The sequence below is a fragment of the Colias eurytheme genome, chromosome 1, assembly GCF_061535395.1.
Source record: "Colias eurytheme isolate Ceu_HAF_F1 chromosome 1, ilColEury1 Martin Lab GWU primary, whole genome shotgun sequence".
NCBI lineage: Eukaryota > Metazoa > Arthropoda > Insecta > Lepidoptera > Pieridae > Colias > Colias eurytheme.
This window is the reverse complement of record NC_142980.1, coordinates 12,477,491-12,498,797: the sequence shown is the minus strand read 5'-3', so window position 1 is coordinate 12,498,797 and position 21,307 is coordinate 12,477,491. Positions and strand designations below refer to the sequence as shown.

The following is a 21,307-nucleotide window of genomic DNA, read 5'->3' as shown; positions in this document are numbered from 1 at the left end:
AACGATTCAGTAGCTCAGAAAACCGATACTAATGATTAAGATGACATAGAAGACGTGAATATTACATGCGCTCCATAGGTTTCCATAAAAGAGGCAAGAACCGCATTGAATACCTTACGAAATTTTATAGAACAAACCAGTATCTCTGAAGAAGACGAATTTTCTGCTCTTTATAGATTAGACAATGCTTGAGAACAACCAAATTATCTAAAGCAAAAAAAAATACTGACTTTTTTAATGCCAAATTTTTTATTTTAAAATGATTTGAAATAATGTTGATTTGTAATAAATAAAAACATGTTTGTCACCTCTGCAAGTTGAATTTTAATTTATTTTACCTCTCTAACTCAAAATTTATAAGAATAAACCTCAAACTCTGTATGTCGAATCAAAATCCGCCTAAGTCGAAATCCTCCATAAGTTGAAAACTCTATAACTCGAATTTTTTGGCGTCTCCCTTGATTTTCGACTTATAGAGGTGCTACTGTATTATGTATTCTGTGACATGGGTTTAGTTTTTATTTTTCCTACCTGTCACTCTCTGACGGACAGAATCATAGTGGGACAGATAGAAAATTTTGAATCATTTCAAATTAAGAGCTTGAAAAAAGTTCTGAACTGAAAATTCGACAAATAGTTATTGGGAAAAAGTAACTGGCCGATAAGAAAGTTCGCACGCTCGCCGCACGACGTGCGTAACAATTTTTTTTTTACAATTTTTAGTGTGTCACCGGTCACGTGATTTCAACTGGTTTCAACCCGATCATGACCTTTATTTCCTTAATATAAGTAATTAAATGTAATACCTAAATCGTCACTCTCGATATGCCATTAAAATAATCATTAATGTAACATTTCAAAAAAATAATCTTAATAAAGCAACAATTATTAATCTAAAGTGACTTTCTGTAGGATTCCAACGGCATCCCAGCTCCACAGGAGTTGGAAACTTTCATCCATCCAGATGAAAAGGGGAAGGAGCTAGAAGTTAAAAAGTAAGTGGCTAAAGTATCCCAATTTTTATTTTTATTTAAACTTAATGTATATTGACGTAAGAAAAAAATCGTTAAAATGAAATGAAATGAATCAAAATATCATTAAATATTTAATTTCATGGTGAATATTATCTCCAAAACATTTATGGAAGAACCAAATATTGCGAAGTTTGCCGGTATGCGGATCGCAGAAGATGAAACATTTAAATACGCAATTTATAATGCACATTAAAAGTAAAACAGAACAAATCAGCACATTCATTGTTGACCTACATTTCCAGTTAATGCCTCGTTATGTTTACAAAGTACTGAATTAATACTGCTTAATGCATTTTAATACACTTAGTGAAGCATACTTGCTAGGCTTCGGAGTCATATTGTTGTTAGTATGGCCTCTTTTGGCCTAAAGCCACAAAACACGTGGCAAAGAACGCAGAACGGATTACCTACATGTTACCTACGCTTTTTTGACGACATTGCATTGCTATTGACATAATATTAGCATGTGTGTAGATATTTTACATATTACCATTATAATATGAGAATATGATATCGCGAGTGGGGTTAAATATGCAGACTTTATCAAACATTTGTGTAACAATGTGGTTTTGTATTGAAGCAGGAAATAGGGAAACTGTCTATTCTGTTACAAATAGAATGATTTAAACGATGTAGAAACTTACATTATTATAATACAACCATTGTTTTATATGATCTCTGATAGTTTATTAAAAGTCTGGATATAATCTTCATTGTATTTTTATTATTATTCCAGATACAACCTAGCAGATGCAGAAGCAGGAGAGTATGATCCGTTTGCGGAAAGAAAATTGGAGAACCCAACTTCGTAAGTTATTTACTGTTCAAAGAAACCTAAAATTAATTATAGCATTAAACTGCAGCAGTTACTAATGAACTGACAAACATACAAAGTTTGTTTTTAAATAAAATAAAATATAGTTATAATTTAATCAACAATAAATAAAATTAAATGGGTCATTGAATTGTTCACACGTGCCTTCTAATGTAGACACTGTTTTACCGAGAAAATAAGCATGGTAATTGATTGATATAATAAATAACGTAAAAATACTTTTATCGTTTTAATATGGAGTTTATTTTTAAAGTATTAGTTTTTTTATTACTTATAGATCAGCGTAAAATGTATTTGAGTAACTAGTTATATCGTTTTCCTTATTAAGCTCGATATTAGAAACTCTAACAGCCGTACAAATAAACGAGTTATAACATTTTATGAATAGAATAAACTAAGAATAAGGAAAAATCATACAAATAAACACGTAATAAATGAAACCTAGTATAACTTCGTAATAAGTATTCATACTAATGCTATTTCGTCCTTATTCCGGCTACCACCTTAAGGCTGCAGTCTAGCAAAATTGCGTTTTCAACAAGTTATTTGACAATTTTTTCCCGGCTAATGAAATGATAAACTGAATTTTTTTTTCTTGTTTATCAATTAGTGTTATATACGCAATGCGCGTGAATTTTTTCACATTTATAAAGTTACTTTATGTTACCTTAATCAGGCCTTCAAGATAAGTCTATTTCCCCCAAAGACATTTCGAGCTAAGTTTGTGCACTCACTACGTTGCAACCGATTACAATTTACACAATCTGATCAGCGCATTATTATCCTTATATAGTCGTTATTAAAAACTGCTGAACACTATTGCCGAAAAACTTATGATTTTCTTAATTAGAACGTTATAAATTCATTAAATTTCCCATTTTTTGCCTTACAAAATCTATTGATAAATACTGCTAAAAGTTATTTTTTCCATTAATTTATTCGAGTTGGTTGAAGACCAATGAGTATTAATCCTTTAAATTTTTTTTTTTTTGAATTTTGATAATTCCTTAAATATTAAAAAAATATTTAAAATAATTAGGAAAAATCCTAGCGAATTTCTTTAGTCGCGCTCCTTGGGCCGGAGCGTTCTGACGTGTGCTCTACGCTCGATTTTCCTTCATACCGAAGTGAAAGTTGCTCTACTTCATTAAATTTAATATTTTTGTTAATTGATTATTTTTATCTTAGTTTTGTGCAAATATTCGTATTTTAAACATTTGATTTCGATATGGAAAATAAACGAAAAAAATACGCGTGTAACTACTAGAAAAAAAATTATCTTTGAACATAAAGTTAATGAAACCAAATAGATTGCAAAGGTGATTGGCAACAATTTCTTTATTTTACGGGGTGTCAGTAAAGGGATGTATATTTCTTTAAAACTAAAGTAAGCTCATAAATTTTCTTATAATATAATTTTTTTGAAGTTCCAAAAATGTTTATTTTTCGTTTGAGAAATACGAAATATAATATAAACTTGTATTGAGAACTTGAACTTCCCAAGTTCATCCGGGGAAATCTCCATACGGGGAAAATGATTTGTTTACTCCAAAATTGATCCGAGGTGTTTTAATTTTTTCTTCTGGTCATTTTCAACGTAGCGGCATGTTGTTTGATTATTAATTTTGTAACTTAAATACAGGATGTTGGTTTTATATTCTGATCTTACAGACGCGCTGACAAATTTAGTCCGCCATTTCTAGTTTAGTCTACCAACTCTAAGTACCAATATTAAAACGAATGGATTATCATCACATCATCAAAACTCAGATGTAATGGAAGATCACAATAACATAGAAAATTCAGTGGGTGTTGAGAACTAAACAAACAGAAGTAACAGAGACGCGAAGAATAAAAAAAGAGGACGAAAACGATAATTCGTTGATGCTTTCCCTTTTCGACGTATTGTTAGGGTACATCACCAATCTGCAAAAAACAAAACTGATGATTCCCAATTGCTGATTAAAAATGAAAAACAAATAATCGACAACAGTGGTGAAAATTTGCTGATCACAATGAAACATCCTTCAGTGGTAGCAGATTTACTCATTTCAAATGTATCGGTGAACAGCGTAAAGGAGAGGAGGACAGGAAAACATTATGAATGTGGATGGTGGATTGTATACAGGTTGTAATCGATAAGTATGTGCAGGCGATTATGACGTTATTATTGCAGGTATCAAAAAACTTAAAACTGATATCGAAATTACTTTACCTAATGAGCAAAATGACAATAATAACTTTTTAAAAGTATAACGAGAAATATCTAAAAAATTTACTTTATACACTCCCATATCAAAAAGGGAAAATGGGACTAGTAGAAGTTAAATGTCTAATTCCGGCAAAAGACATGAATGCGGAAGATGCGGTTAAAAAAAATTAAATATTTAAATACAATGCAAAAAATAACACTTTTGTCATAGATAAGAATCATGACTATTTTTTCTAAATTCAGGGACAACTAAACGTTGCAGAAGCAGAAGTCTGCTTATTTGCTGTTTGGACTGGAGTGAATCATTCGTTAAAAATAGAATATATAAAAAAGTATGTAACGTTTAGGCAAAATAAAATGATGGACCATTATCAAGATTTTACATAAATTGCCTACTGTCAGAATTGATTGATTCGAGACTTCAGCATTCGATGCCCATCAAGGACCCATCCTATATCATTCAAGCGATTGAAAAAAAGAGATAAATCCAGTGCAACCGATAAAGCATCAGAATGCTAGCAAAAGATTTATTAGGTTTATCAATATAAATCTATATATTACACATAATATAATAAATCTGTAGAAGACGCGAAGACTGACATCCGCGCGGACGGAGTCGCGGGCGGAAGCTAGTCAGAAATAAATATCTTTTGTTTTCATTTAACACAAACATTACATTTTTTTTATTATATAAAAAATTTGTTTATCCGTTTTATTAGTTAAACTGAACAACTTTCACTAAGAAACTTAGGTCGAAAAAAATGTATAGAGTTCTGCATTTTGTATGGAAAGCTTATTTTTTTTTATATTTCGTCCAAATTTCTTTGTAAAAGTTGATCAGTTATATAAACATGAAGTTGAAGATATCAATAGAAAGTATTCGCAAATTTTGTGTACTGATAAAAAAAAATCACCCGGTGTAATTTTCACGAAAATTGTTTCAAATTGTCATTTTTGGTACTTATTACGAATATTAAATTATGCATGCGAATGATTTAATTTTTAAAAATTTAGTGGAGCAACTTTCCCTTAGTACATTTGTATTATTTACATATAGGATGACAGGATGCATTTGTTTGCACTTCTAGACCAAGCCCTTAATATAAGTCTGACATAACTGAGTTATAACGTATTTTTTAGTACATTGTGCTGTGTTTTACAAGTTTTAGAACCTATTTTCAATCTAAATTTGAGATATGTAATAGCAATGAGAGTAATACGAGAAGTAGAAAAAGTTGAGCAAATTAATAATTTCATTACCTACGTACCTATTGAAATGGAAAATTTTGTATGAAATGTCAAAATATACGAAATTATGAAAAACCCTTTTGATATTTATAATGATTTATTTATTAACGACATGCGCCAAACCATACACACATAAAACACTTATTTCTAAACTTATCACAATAATATAAACTTTCGTTGAAAATATAAATCTTCTAAGCCTGGAGTTGTATGTTTTGAGTACCAGTTATTTGGCAACTCTCTATCTCAAGGTGGGTTTATCTTCTGTTCTCCGGATATTGGATAGCGTTCTCTTTCATTTGCTTGCATATTTAATGATATATTTAAATTATTTCAAATAAATATTTAAAAAATAAATAAACAGAACATCGTATGATGAAACTTCACAACAAATTCGACGAAGTCAAACGAGCGTCAAAATGACAGCACCAAGGTTTAACCGTAGACAATTTCAATGTTTTTCATAATTTTGTGAATGAATTGCTACGTTGCCGCTCCGCGCCTATTGCATAGCGTGATCATAGTTACATCGACGTTATTCCAAATTTATTTGTAAGAAATTATGACATCCTTATTCTTTATTTATTCTTATCATATCTATTCATTGCATAAGGTTTGAATAAGCAAGTTTTTATTTGTACGGCTGTAAAGTTATTATAAAAAAATATACTTATTTAAAAATCTTTAACTCTGGTTTGAACTTTGAATTCAGCGTTTCATATTAATCTCAGGTACAAACTATACAGCTACTAGTTATTATTCTGTGACTATAGTAAGAATAAATATATTATAGTATCTATTGATTACGAAAGACAAACAAGATCTAAAAATAATGACTAGGTACTTAGGTACATAGAATTTGTCTGCAGTATTGGTATATATCATAGACACATCTTAATTTCCTTGTAAGTCCATAATTTTCGTATAATCAGAATTCCACATTATTCAATATAAACATTTTCCTCATTCATCATTGTATCGATTAAAACACGACTAAATATAGAATTGGATTATTTAACCAAAATTTCAACACATCTTTTTTATAAGCTAGGTAACTACGTGTTTATTTTCTATTATCTTAACATTTCTATGGATTGATTACGAACGATAACACACAAAAACAGAAAACATTTACGAAGTAGAAATTAAAACAGAGAAATGCGGATTTAAAATAAAAATCATTATTTTCAATAAAAAAAGAGCGTACGTGACGGGCACACATGTCAGATGTGGAACTTTTTAGGCAAAATTCAAAGGTACCAAAATCGCCTTACTCCATGACGTGACGGTAGTGCCATCACGCGACCTTAAATTTTACACTCAACAAGTTCAATTTCAATAAGATTCTAACTGGGTAGGAAAAATTTAAAACACGTTTGCATCTATCTCATATCTAGGCGAAATCTTTGAACCCAGGTATTTCTCAGATAAGGCTTTAACCTTGACACGGTGAGATAAAAGAACAAAACAAACAGAACCGTGTTTATTCTTTTGCTTTCAAAGAAATATATTCATTGTTATATTGTGATACTTTATACCACAGACTTTACTGTCATATTTTTAACAACCGTGTATGCAACGTGCATATTATTTTTTTAACAATGTCATATTCGAAAGCTATGAAAAACTATCAGCTAATAATTAGACAAAATAAATTTTAATTAACGACTAACGACTGTTTTCCATAAAAACATTATTGATAATAAACGAGTGTTAGTTTAGTTCATTAAAAAGAAAGCTTTTTAAAATGAAGCTTATAATTGAATGAAAATATCAACACAAACATAGGTCTTTTATGTAGGTATACTGACCTCGCCTTAATGTTTAATTAATTACTCACGCCCGACTTAAAAATAGCATTGTTTGAACCGCTTTATGCTAGTTTCTTCGGAATACTAAATAATAAATATGCATATACCTAATTTTATTTACTTAATGATAGGTACTCACCAAAAAACTAAAATACATTCACGATAACTTTTATTAAAAAAAAATAATTTCCTTATTTTAAAATAGGTTTATTCACAGTTCACAATATTTATATTATGTTTATCTTTTGAAAATATAAAATTTTAAATTTCATTAATAAAATTCTAATTAACGAGTGTTTCAAACCCTTTCTGTACTATTATTATTCCCTTTTATTTTCAGAAACATGGACACGCTCACGCATCTCCTCAAGGCATCCCTGGGTACAGGCATCCTGGCCATGCCAAAAGCGTTCAAAGCCGCGGGACTCATCTCCGGAATATTTTTCACTGTGCTAGTTGCAGTTGTGTGCACACACTGCTCTTATGTACTTGTAAGTGTGAAAAAAAACAGTATAAAATAATATAATATCTGTTTTATAGTTACTGATTAAGTGTAATGCTAATAGTTTATGGTGCTATGCAACTTATATTTTATGATGCTGATTGCGAATGTCAATTTTATTGCTGTTGCTATAATATATATTTTTTACTCGACGATACGTGTACTTCGTTTTGCTAAAAGCCAAAAGGTTTAAAGTTAAATAATTTGATGTAACAAAAGTTATTATCAGTTAGATTGAAATAACGCTTTACAAAAAGATAAGGTCTTTAAATGGAAACGAACCCACAGTCCTCTGTTACAAAGGACAATGACTTGCAAAGGTCACAGTTTAAAGAAATGAAACCATACAGACAATATAATTGCGCACAATTATAATTACTTTTGATAAGACAAGTTTTTGAAAAACCCGCCTACATTGAACGAACAATATATTTTGCTTGCTAATGACTGTAATACTTAATGGCTTTGCAACTGTATTTAAAAGCAATGCGTTTGTAATATTTTTATTGTGGTCGTATTTTGACAAATCTACGATTTAAATGATTTTACAGATAAAATGCGCCCACGTGCTTTACAAGAAGACGAGAAAGCCGGCCATGAGTTTTCCAGAAGTGGCCGAAGCTGCGTTATTGCACGGACCGGAGTGGGGCAAGAAATGGGCTAATTCCTTCAGGTAACTTACCTAACCTTTATTTTATATTGTTAACAATTTATTGAAACAATATTGTTAACAATTTATTGAAAGTTGTTGTTTGCTTGAAAATTTTGAATTATTCCGACAATCTATAATACAAGACAAAGAATTATTCTTTGTCTTGTATATAACTGAGTAGGTACCTTTTTTATGATAGACCGTACATATTCCTACTTCAAGAAAACGTTATCCTACTGATAAATTTACGCAAAAATACCTACCAGTATCGAATAAACGAAATTTAGCACACTGATGGCTTAAAATTGAAAATATTATCTGCCTACTGATTGAAGTCAGTTTTTATAATAAAACCAAACATTTTATGCTCTTCACATTCCTATATTTTATCAAGTATTCTTATTTCGCTAAATGCGGAATATTGTTTCAATTAAACATATAGATAATGTTATCTTTACAGGATATTCATTGTGGTGTGCCTCTTCATGACGTACTTTGGTACGTGTTCCGTGTATACTGTCATCATAGCGAAGAATATTGTGCAGGTAATTAATAATTATACAAATAATATAGCATATTTCTAAAATAACTACAACTTTTAGGTAAGGATATAAAGCTAGCTGCGTTTCGCGGTTTCGCCCACGTGGCTCCGCTCCTGTTGGTCTTAGCGTAATGATATAATATTATAATCTATAGCCTTCCTTGGGTTATCTAACACAGAAATAATTTTTCAAACAAACAAACTCTTCAACTTTATAATATTAGTATAGATAACATCACTATCACTACATAGTATAAAACAAAGTCGATTTCCCTGTCCCTATGTCCCTATGTCCCTTTGTACGCTTAAATCTTTGAAACTACACAACGGATTTTGATGCGGTTTTTTTTAATAGATAGAGTGATTCAAGAGGAAGGTTTATATGTATAATAACATCCATTAAATAGTGGAGAAGTACTGTTATTTTTGAGGTTTCTGATGTGATGTCGTAAATTTTTACATATTTTCCGCTTACATTGCAAACGCAGGCTGAACCCTACGAGTTTTATCAAAATAATGTACTAAGTATTATACACATTGAAAAGGTCTACAGAAAAGTCCGCGATGGTATATGTCTATCTCTTATGGATAACCCACAATAACTTTTTTTTGTCATTTACTTTTTACGACAAATAATGGCTAATTTTCGATGCGATTTTAACCAATACAGCATTAATCCTTAACCAATTAAATACCTTGAATACATTGTTCATTTAATATAGATCTATATGGCCCTTTACACCGTATGATTTAAGTGAATATTTTCGAAGATATTACAGATTTAAAAATTGCGGGACGTTTGCGGCGGTACCGGCCGGCCGCCCGGCTATCGGGCGAGTCGAGCGGGCCGCTATGTTTTTAATTTTACAACGTTCACAGTTTTTCTGTAGTGTATTTTGTAGGTATCAGCATTGCACCCGTGCGAAGCCGGGGCGGGTCGCTAGTAATAATATAAAAGGCATCTAGATGTTACATTAGTGATTAGTGTTATACCTACCTATTCAGTTAGTTAAAAAGACGGATAAAAGTTATCATGAATTGAATGAATTAAAATTTATCTATTCACAACGATAAAAAATACCTTCATATTATACAAATATCGTAGATTTGCTCATTTCATGAATTAACACACACGGTGAAGATACCATAATATTTTAGGTTAAGATTCTCTAATATAAAATACTAGCGGTCCGCCCCGGCTTCGCCCGTGGTACATGTTTACGTTTTCTCTACATAAAAACCATCCTCGTACTACAAGGAATAAAGTAAAAAAAGAATTATCGAAATCGGTTCAGCCGTTCTCGAGTTATGCGCTTACCAACACATTTTGCGATTCATTTTTATATATAAGACTAGCGGTCCGCCCCGGCTTCGCCCGTGGTACACAATATTTATGTTTTCTCTACATAAGAACCATCCTCGTACTTCAAGGAATATAATAAAAAAAGAATTATCGAAATCGGTTCAGCCGTTCTCGAGTTATGCGCTTACCAAAACATTTTGCGATTCATTTTTGTATATAAGATTATAGTGACCTATTTATGCATATAACTTAGTCACACGTTACGCAAATAAATTAGTCCTTGGGGTATTATAATTTATAGCTCATAAGTAAATAAATAGTACAGAGATTCTCTAAAAAAATTATCAATCATCCAAAGGTTTGAAATAATATTATAAATGACTAGCAGTCCGCCCCGGTTTCGCCAGTGGTACATATTTCGCAATAAAAGGTAGCCTATGTTCTTTCTCAGGGTCTAAAGATTATCTTTGCCAAATTTCATCAAAATAGGTCCAGTAGTTCATGCGTGAAAACCATACATACATACAAACCTTTCCTCTTTATAATATTAGTATAGATACCTAACGGAAAAAGTTTAACCAAGGATTGTAAGTAGGTAGACGTAATATAATAATATGTTTATAGGTTAAAAGCTATAATATGACAGGCGTGCTCTCATCTTGTTTTTCTTAATATCTTCAGCTTCCACAGGAGTACGGGAATAATCTCAACTGACAGGACACGTACAGAGTTCCATTTAAAAATACTAGGGTTCCTGTAGGTGCCTATCAATCGATACTATCCGAGGGATTTCTTTTTCTTTAATTTTCCGTGTTCCTCAAATCAATTTTCGTTCTGCAGCGGTATCCCGATAGGTAGGCGTTTAAGTCTTTTATGTATTACTTAAAAAGACTACAAACGCAGACCAACGGGATGCCGCCACCCACTGCGGTAGCGAATAGCTCCGGTTTCAATAGGCTATTAACGTGAAATTGGTCCTGGTTTGAACTGCATAGTAGTAAAACTTTACAAGATGGCTCCCACGTGGTCGAGGCTCAGAGGTCGTGTCACAAGTCCAAGTAGGGGTCCCGTTACAGACTGCAATAACTTGAACCCTTACGTGGATATGTGAACGCCACCAGAGCATGTCTTATGGCATGAGGTCAGGTTATTTATTTTCAAAATTATTAAATACCTACATATAAACAAAATGGTAACATGTCATCTTAGTTTTAACAAAATTAGAAAAGTAAATTGGATTAAAACTACAAGAAATTACAAAAACAGAGCTTATGTATTTTAATAATTTATTAAATATTAAATATTTTACATATATGTAAGTATTTTTAGAACAGTATTTGATTGCTTTTTTTACTCCAATGTGCAGGAAGTATACTTTGGTGATTTTTTTATACTCTGGGCACACAGCACACATGTAAGTGCGTAATTCACAACTTTTATATAGACATTATATCATAAATCATTCTTAAAATGTAATTTAAAAACCTTTATATCTCCCAGCTAAACTCTTTTATTATTCCGTTCGCCAAAATATACTTAAAAAATTAACGAATTTTAAAAGTGTAATACATCTCAACGAAAAGAATATTATTGTAATCAATAAAAAATCTTTCAAATGTAAAATCGACAAAAACAATGATGCTGCAGAAACGTGAGAGATTACGACAGCTTAAAATTTTCATGGCAATGACACCTATATATTTTGGGCCCTCTTCACAATGCCCAGCGTTGGCCCAACAAGTGATCGTCAATGTTTGCCACCGCTACGGCGATTGTGAATAAACATCTACAATGACGGCCGATCATAGACGTTTAGGCCCTCTACATTATCGTGATTGCCTCTACTCGCCCATCGCTGCCCATTGTGAAGAGAGCACACACAGGGGTACATCTATACTCTGTACTAATATTATAAAGAGGAAAGGTTTGTAATTATGTATGTATGTATGTTTGGTTTTCACGCATAAACTACTGGACCGATTTAAAAATTCTTTCACCACTAGAAAGCTGCATCTTCACTGAGCAACATAGCCTAGGTTTTATCCCGGAAATCCCACGGGAACGGGAACTATGCGGGATTTTCTTTGAAAACGCGGGCTAGGCCGCAGGCGGAAAGCTAGTTATAATATGCGTTTATTTGTTGTATTGAAAAAAACAGCATCGCAAATCATTTTCAAGTCTGTATGTAGAAATGTATAGAAAAATAATTAGGTATATAATTAGTAATATACGCGAGAAAAATATTTTTCACCTTGTTATATTTATCACTACATAGTATAAAACAAAGTCGCTTTCTCTGTCCCTATGTCCCTTTGTATGCTTAAATCTTTAAAACTACGCAACGGATTTTGATGCGGTTTTTTTAATAGATAGAGTGATTCAAGAGAAAGGTTTTAGTATATAATTTATTAGGTTTTAGACAAAGCGGGCGAAGCCGCGGGCGGTAAGCTAGTGATTAATATATTATTGATATATTGGTTATAAACGTTTAGACCAGAGCTGATAAGTTTTGACAAAAAAATCCTACAAAAAAAATCGCAGTAGGATGAAATCCATTAGAAAAGGAGGAAAGATAAAAATTAAAAATGTAAGGAAAAATAAATTACGGTCAATCCGAGTTCGGGAAGTGGGAGGGGGGAGCTTTTAAGATAAAAAATGGTCTCTCTCGATTTTCGAAAAACTACAAGTCCTACGGAAAAAAGTTCAATGGCAAAGTTGTAGGTAATTAAAAGATCTACATACAACTTTTGTACTAAAACAATTTTTTCACACAACCTCAAAATTTAGGTTAATTCAAAAAACCAAGTTTTTGGTTTTTTATTTTTATCTACTTCAAAATTTATTTATTTTTCTATGAAATTTGGTGGAATCTTACTTTATTATGTGCCAAATAAACTGTAATTTATTTGAATGAAAATATTTATTTTTAATAATTATTATGCCTTATTTTGAATTAATACCAAAAAAACAACTGTGACTGTGTAGAGGCGTAGACACATGTTACCTATCTACCGTAGCACTGACAACGTGTGACTGCGGTTTTACAAACATGAAAATTTATCTCTACATAGTGGAATATTGCATACTTCAGAATAGTATTGTATGACATTATTGTCAATTTACAACGAAGGCATCTTGGTAGAGTCAACTACATTATTTATTCAGTTCAGTATTCTGAAAATCTTACTTTATACTTTTTCAGCGCCGTTTATTGTCGTAGTGGGGTTTTTATCTTAACCTAGCACTACGCGATGTAGCTATAATATGTAAACGAATTATGCAAGCCTATTTTTGTGCTAACAAAATCTGATTAACATAATATGGTCCAATGACTGAATGGTTGGAAATTGTGGAAAATGATACAAAACAGGGAAGTGAAAAGGTTTACTCACAAGCTGCTCGTCTGCTTTCTTCCTGAGTTACAACGACACTTTCACACGATCACTTGACGAATTTATTTGCTTTTTTAAGTAAATAAGTAATACAAGAATTACTGAATATAGGGATTTCCTCGTGAAAATCCTACCGGCGCAAGTCAAGTTCGAGCGACCGCGGAAATCTCTTAAATGGATTTAATTAATGTCTGTACAATAAGATGGTTAGTGTATAACTGATTTATTTTATGTTTAAACAGTACCACGATCTGGAGATCGCGTCTTCTTAGAAATTATAAGGGATGTTGTCGCGACGGTTGAGTGGACGATTCTCCGTAATCACTTCCTTACAAATCATAACTAATGCAACAAAGTTGTTGTTAAAGCATTCATTGTTGTTAGTATAAATATTTAGATAACTACAAAAATATGGATTCAGCAGATTTTGGATGTAGGTATAACTAGTTATATAGTTAACTAGGTTTCCGCCCGCGGCTTCGACTGCACAGTCAAAGAAAAACCCGCATAGTTCCTGTTCCCGTGGGATTTCCGGGATTGCGTCATTTTCCCGGGATAAAAAGAAGCCTATGTCCTTTCTCGGGTATCAAAATATCTCCATACCAAATTTCATGAAAATTGGTTCAGTAGTTCAGGCGTGATTGAGTAACAGACAGACAGACAGAGTTACTTTCGCATTTATAATATTAGTATGGATATTATAGTATGGATAGTATGGAAGTATGGATAATAATAATAAGAGCAATCAATTTTTACCCTTTTTCAACATTCCGCAATTTTTTTTTAAACTTTAGAAGTTAAAAGTTACTTGAAGAAAGTATGTCGTATAATTACTGTTATATTTCGAATATTTATCGGTCAAATTATTAATTGATGGTCTTTAAAGGGTTCAGTCATTCATAAGCTAACAACTCAATAGTCGTTTATGCAGATTTTAACTATATCTGCGTCACAATAAGCTCATTTCCAAACGACGATGAATTGGCACAGATCTGTGTTCCAACAGACAACGGTGTTCCGACAGACGAGGGTTTAAACTTTGAAGTCTAACCTAACCTAACTGTTTTCTATTGCAAAAATCATTCCCTTTCTATAATTCTTAAGATATTCCGAATTTATTAATATTTTATGGACTCTCTATATTTTATACGATCTGGCCAAATGTGGATGACCGCAAATCGTGAAACATTGACGTTTTCACGATCTGATCAAACTATGATGGCCATTTCATGAAATGAGCAAATCTACGTATGGCCACGACATATGCACAATTTTATAAAAAGTATCATTTTAATTCAAATAAATGAAAATCACCTGTAACCTGTAGGCGTAAAGTGTCCTGTACCCCTTGGGCAATGGACAAATTTATTTTACTTCTATTCCAATCTGAGGCAACATTTTAATACAAAATTTAATATATGTAAAACATTAACTCATACATAAATACATAATAGCAACTTTTCCGCCAACCTTGCAGTTTAACGACGTAACGACAAACATACTATGTAACCATAATTACACTAGCTGAGTCAAATTATTTAAAACATCTTTCTCTGCAGGTAATCCCACCGACCATGGTAGACCCAACAGACGGTGCAGTGATTCGCGTGATCATACTCATCTTACTGGTTCCTCTGATCATAATGGTGTGGATCAAAAACCTCAAGTACCTGGCTCCAGTGTCCATGGTTGCTAACTTCTTCATGGGTCTCGGTCTCGGAATCACTTTCTACTTCTTAGTAGGCACCGGGGAACTTAACTTCGAAAAGGTCTCATTTATCAAAGCACCAATGGAATGGCCCGAATTCTTCTCCCTAACTATTTTTGCCATGGAAGCTATCGGAGTAGTTATGCCGTTGGAGAATTCTATGAAGACCCCGAAATCTATGCTCGGCTTTTGCGGAGTTTTAAACAAGGGCATGTCTGGTGTCACCCTTGTGTACATTCTGCTGGGTTTCCTGGGATACCTGCGGTACGGTGAAAATGTCGAAGACTCCATCACTCTGAATCTGGAGCCACATCCCAATGACCCTCAAGTTTATGAAGTGTAAGTATGAGAAATATATAATATTCATGAAGAAATATCGAAAATAAACTTCAAAAGGGGGGAACTATCTATAATGTTTTTCATGTTATTCAATTTTTAATTTTTTGTAGACTTGCTTTCTATTTTTTTGACACATCTTCGAAGTTTACTGGTTGATTTGGATTCTGTTTATTATTTCCAAAAGCTTATGAGTTATTTTAACAGGTTAATAGTTAAACATTTTTACTAAAAATTATCGACTATGAAAAAGAAGACGGAATCGAAGTCATTTTTTCGGTAAAAGTTGTGTATTTATTTTTTAAAAAACTAGTATAAGTCCAAAATTATCCCCATAGGACGACTTTTTTAATCATTATTTGTAATCCCCCTTTTGAAGTTTATTTTCGATATTTCTTATGAATATAAAGAATATTACGGGCGGTCACATGCGCATGAGCGACATTGTACATAGTTAAAAATATTATTTACTTAAAGCATACAATTTTGGATAAGTAGGTACTTATCTCTAAATGTGTGTGAAAAGTGATAGTTAATGTTATTATTGACTTTTAATAATTCTTACCGTCTATTTAGTTGCTAATAGTCTGCCAAATTAAAAACAAAACCTCTATATCTTAAAAAAATTGTATTATTCACACGTGCATTTTATTCCAGGCTCGCCCAGGTCGTAAAGGTGAGTATCGCGGTAGCGGTGTACTGCACGTTCGGTCTCCAATTCTTCGTGTGCATCGAGATCATGTGGAACAGCATCAAGGAGAAGTTCACCAGCCGGCCCAACTTCGCCGACTACGTTATGCGCACCATCATGGTGACCCTCTGTGTCCTCTTAGCGGTTGCCTTCCCCACTATCGGCCCCCTCATGGGAGTCATCGGTGCCTTCTGCTTCTCCCTCCTCGGTCTCATCGCCCCCGCCTTCATAGAAATCGTCACCTACTGGGACATCGGCTTCGGGACCTGCAAATACCTCATCTGGAAGAACGTCCTCGTCCTCCTGTTCGGCCTCTTCGCCCTCATATTCGGCACCAAAACCGCCATCCAGGGCATCATCAGCTCAGCATAACGTCTCACTTCTTCGACCAAATAGGATAATGTTTAATGTGTGATAGTTAGTACGATTTTACTCGCTGACGCACCGAGGTCGGCGACGCTATGAGCAGTGGTGCTATTATTCCTTTTTAGACACTTTGATTGGTCTTTTTAGCGCGGTTGAACCTCGTTTGTAAACCCATTAAGTATTTTATTTGGGCCAGTCAGTACGGTACTAACTATATTTTGTGAAATGAGAAATAGCATGATCTGTGTGTAGAACGTAAGTAACGTGTTAACATTTTCTAAAAGCATTCCGAAACGTAGGTACAATGGTGGGGTGAATTAGCTGTGCAGATTATATTAAGTGCTTAAATGCCGTTAAGTATGGTGATTTTAAATGTTATTAACTATCTTGATGAGAAAGTTTTTAATAGATACTATATTACATTTTATGAATATCGAATTGTTGTAAGATTTTATATAATTACTTAGACATAATTCGCACTTGCGCTACAGCTAAATTATTATAATTAGTATTATCTACCGTCATTTTGTGTAACTTTGTGTGTTAATTGGGTTTTCGTGATTTGTAAAATAACACAGACGCATTGTCTGTGATTAATAAAACAAAACTGATATTATTACACAAAGTTACCCAAAACAACTGTACCTTTTTTAATTGCACTTATTGGTACATAAAGTAATTTATTGGTTAATAGGAAAGTAAAAGTGCAAATATTTGGTATTATTTGTAGATTTTTTTAAGATACCTTTAAGATTTCCATTCACATTGATTAACTATATTCATCAAATCGAATCGCACATTGTTTATTTTTACAGTTGTAATAAGCGAAGTTAATAAGTTGTTTTTTTTTGTATAAAATTGAACAAAAACAAAAAGACAGGATTTTATAGGAATTAAATTATATTTAGGTAATATTGTAAATGCATTTAATATTTAAAATTGTGAAAACTAAATCTTTTAGTGCATAATATCAATGAATGTGAATTTTATTATTGTGATACAATTGGTGCAATCTGGAGATAAATCAGGCGTGGCGTTTTACCCTGTTTTGATTCTTGCTATATTTATATAGGAATAATACTTTTGAGGTCCATACTGGTAGTCATATTGAATTTTATACATATATCGAAGCTTATATACAAAAAAAGAGTAAATGGTTAATTATTACAGTACCATATCTATTTTTCCATGACAAGATGAAATTTTAAACAGGATCGGTCTCGTGCCTTGAATTAAAAAGGTTTTTAATAACATTGTATACATATTGTATTATACAAGTGTTAATAGAATATTAAGTATTATGTTAGTATAATGAAGTTCCTAAGCTAAATTGTATGAATTTTGTATTTATTTTTAATTCTAATAAGTTGGAGATGCCATTTACTGAATATTGTATGAAATTGTTATAATTTTTCATCAATATTTAAAGGGGCATTGTATTATGCAAATACAAAGCTTGTACGATACAGTTTGTTTTATTTTGTACACCCTTCGAGTTCGACCCGGAATACAACAAAGATACGAAATATTACATTTGGAGTGTACAGGCACAATCCTGCCAAAACTTATTAACAAAGCATATACTACTGTTTTACTTAGTCTATCTTCCCTGTTTCCATTAAATTTCATTCTTTTGTCTGATTTCATCTGAATCCAACCCAACTTTAGTACATATTTGTAATTCATCATAATTCAAATGAAATTAAAAGTATAGGATGAATATAGGGCAATAAATAAAAAGAACGTGGCGAAATTATATTTTATTTAAACAATGCTGGCTACACTTCCAAGAAAGCTCACCGAATTTTACGAGAATCTCGAAAACTTATCTAATAATATCATCTTGTATGGCCGGTATATGTGGAAACAACTTTGTGCAATTATACACAAGTGTACTCAATGGTTATACAATACAAATAATATAAATAAAACTTAAAATACCTTAACTAAATACAAAGAATTACAGGTTAAAATAGCAAGTAAAAAAACGAAAAAAATTTACAACTAAACATGCTGTACACTACTTCGAAATCATGCAATCATCGATATAACTATAATATAAGTAATGAAATAAAATCAAATTTAAATGGCTTACAAGTTGCGATGCAAGTTATTTATTTACAAATAAAACCCGACACGTAATTTCTATACACTATAACACTGGTAAAATGCACCGTCAAGAACGACAACCATGTTGATTTATAAATGCCAGTGCAAAAAATATATTTATACAAATTCGCAGTACATACTGCGTTCAACAGCAAAGAAAAGCGATACAAAATTGGCGTGAGAGGATTGCTTTGAGAAGCTTATGATTTTGTATCAAATGTGTTGTGGCATAGAGATGAAAATGTGATAGCAAAATGCCACATAACGAAAGGCAAATAAATTCCCATTCATTTGTTTATTTTGTTTTATTTTCACCCATCTTTGGCCATTAAATTTAACTTTATAAAGTTGCCAGATGTATCGCTTTTAGATGGTACCTACTGAACTTTTCATAAAATATAAAAAAGTCGTTTGATTGATGTTTATTCGTCCAACTTAAAGTGAGAAAAGACAGTCTGTTACTTCGTTCAAAATAAATGAGCTTTCTTACAAGAAACCTTATATTCTGCGCACACAATAACGATATTTTTTAGTAACTCTTTTAGTAATTTAATATAATTCAATCAAACTTCTTTTCTACTTTTACATACTTATGAATTTCTCTTTACAATATGTTTTAACTTCAAAATAACTATAACACGCTGTACGCTCTAGATATTCTTATGTACTATTGATACACTTGAAACCTGTAAGTAAGAAGGATTTGGCGAAAAGTTTACAGTAACGACTCTGAACTCTATTCTATTATAGTATGGTTTATAATATGTATATCAATTTGTCTAAGCGTCAAAAAGTTAGGATCTCGCGGAGCCTACACAACATTACGACGCGTAAATAAATAGAAGGCAAGTAGTAACGAGAGTAAAATGCGACATACCAAAAAGAGCTGCCTCTATCCTATGGAAGCCTTTATATTGCTCATGTAACAGTGAAACATTACGCGTCGAAATCGTTGCGCAGCTCCAAATACTCAAGGAATTTAGATTTAAAACATTGCTTATATTCACATAGGCACTATTCTCACTGTTTCATCGTGGAAGTCACTAAAATTACATACGTAGACCAAATAACTATCTGTAATTCATAATATAAGATTTTACGAGTACAGTACACTAAAATTGACTCATTTATGCGACTGTATTGATACAACTAAAAATAATATCTCGAAAGACATAAAAACATCGAATATAACAGTATGTCCAAATATTTTCTGGGCAAAAATATAAAGAAATCTGGACTTCGTTACGGATAAATATCCATTGTTTTGAGACAACGCTAAATATAAATCACGTAGATAGTAGATAAATATATTAAAACCCATTTTTCATTGCAATAATCGATGTTAATATCCAGACGAAATTTAAGTATAATTTTGATAAATAAATATTACAATTTCATGCTACTTCTTATATTTTATGAACACTTAAATTTCAATTGCTCACTTTATCGAAGGAGAAGTCCTTAGTGCTATTATATTAAGTTCTATTTTAACAATTTCACTTGCAGCCTACAACTAGAAGAAACTGCTCAACATCGTAATATAATATGAGTTACATAGAATAGCACACGGTACATCTTCATCTAAGAGAAGTCAAAATACATAGAGTAGTTTTAATTGATATCATACAGAAGGGAACTTTAAGAAAGCTATCGCATACGTGTATACACAAGTAATTCAAGCAAGGAGTGGTCTAACATATTTTACATAATTTGTAATATGATTTGTCAAATAATATAATAGGGTAGGGTATATAGGGTAGGTATATAACGCGATTAGTTTTAGAAAGAAGCGTAGCTACTTTTAGTGGAATATTTATATGAAGGTCCCTAACAAAAATTTGCTCCAACATTGTAACATTGAATGAAAACCGAATTGTCATAGAGATTGTATGCCTCACGCTATGCCCATTTAGCAATAAGAAGTATTATTTTATAGTAAAGAAATGGAAACATATACCTCTCTATTTAATTATGAGTACGGTGCACATTATAACTCTCTTTACACATTATACTATGTACGGTGTTCAGAAACTACGAAAATTATGGTTACGACCATAGCTTGGTTTACAAGAATATTGAGGTACCTACCTAATAGAATTTTAGTGTAGGTATGTGCTCAACAAAATGGTCTCAACGTCCTGTAATTAAATTTTTAAATTTAACGTCTGTCTCAGGAAGATGACTAATTACAATTTTTAATTTACAACGCCTCTACAATATTTTCTAGTTTTTACCTACTTTAATCTGTGATATTATTTTCACCGCTCAAATGTTTCATACAAATCGAATTAATTTATAATCATTATTGATTAAAAGATATTATTTTCTAATTTTAATAAAAATTGGACTTGTCCCTCTTCAGACATAAAATGGCACAGCTATTTAATGAAATTTGGACGTTGCATAAATTTAAATACAATCGACGTAATTTTTATATTTCCTCCGCAATTTGCGAAATTAATATTTCCTTATAACTACTAATAAAGAACCGTTTAATTTTGCTATAAACACTACAAATGTCATTTCATATATGAAAACGTACTATGAGATTTTATCTATTAGGTAGT

The 21,307-nt window shown here is 32.0% G+C and overlaps 1 protein-coding gene across 1 annotated transcript in view; it reads left to right on the top strand.

Moving 5' to 3' along the window:
* Positions 1–18,097, top strand: part of path (solute carrier family 36 member pathetic) — a 36,511-nt gene extending 18,414 nt beyond the window's left edge. Inside the window, exons 3-9 of the mRNA XM_090105192.1 lie at positions 913–995; positions 1,771–1,842; positions 7,481–7,631; positions 8,194–8,315; positions 8,755–8,839; positions 15,090–15,577; positions 16,232–18,097. Coding sequence (XP_089961318.1) covers positions 913–995; positions 1,771–1,842; positions 7,481–7,631; positions 8,194–8,315; positions 8,755–8,839; positions 15,090–15,577; positions 16,232–16,637 — 1,407 coding nt within the window. The 3' untranslated portion in view covers positions 16,638–18,097. The remainder of the gene's footprint in view (positions 1–912; positions 996–1,770; positions 1,843–7,480; positions 7,632–8,193; positions 8,316–8,754; positions 8,840–15,089; positions 15,578–16,231) is intronic.
* Positions 18,098–21,307: the final 3,210 nt, after the last annotated feature.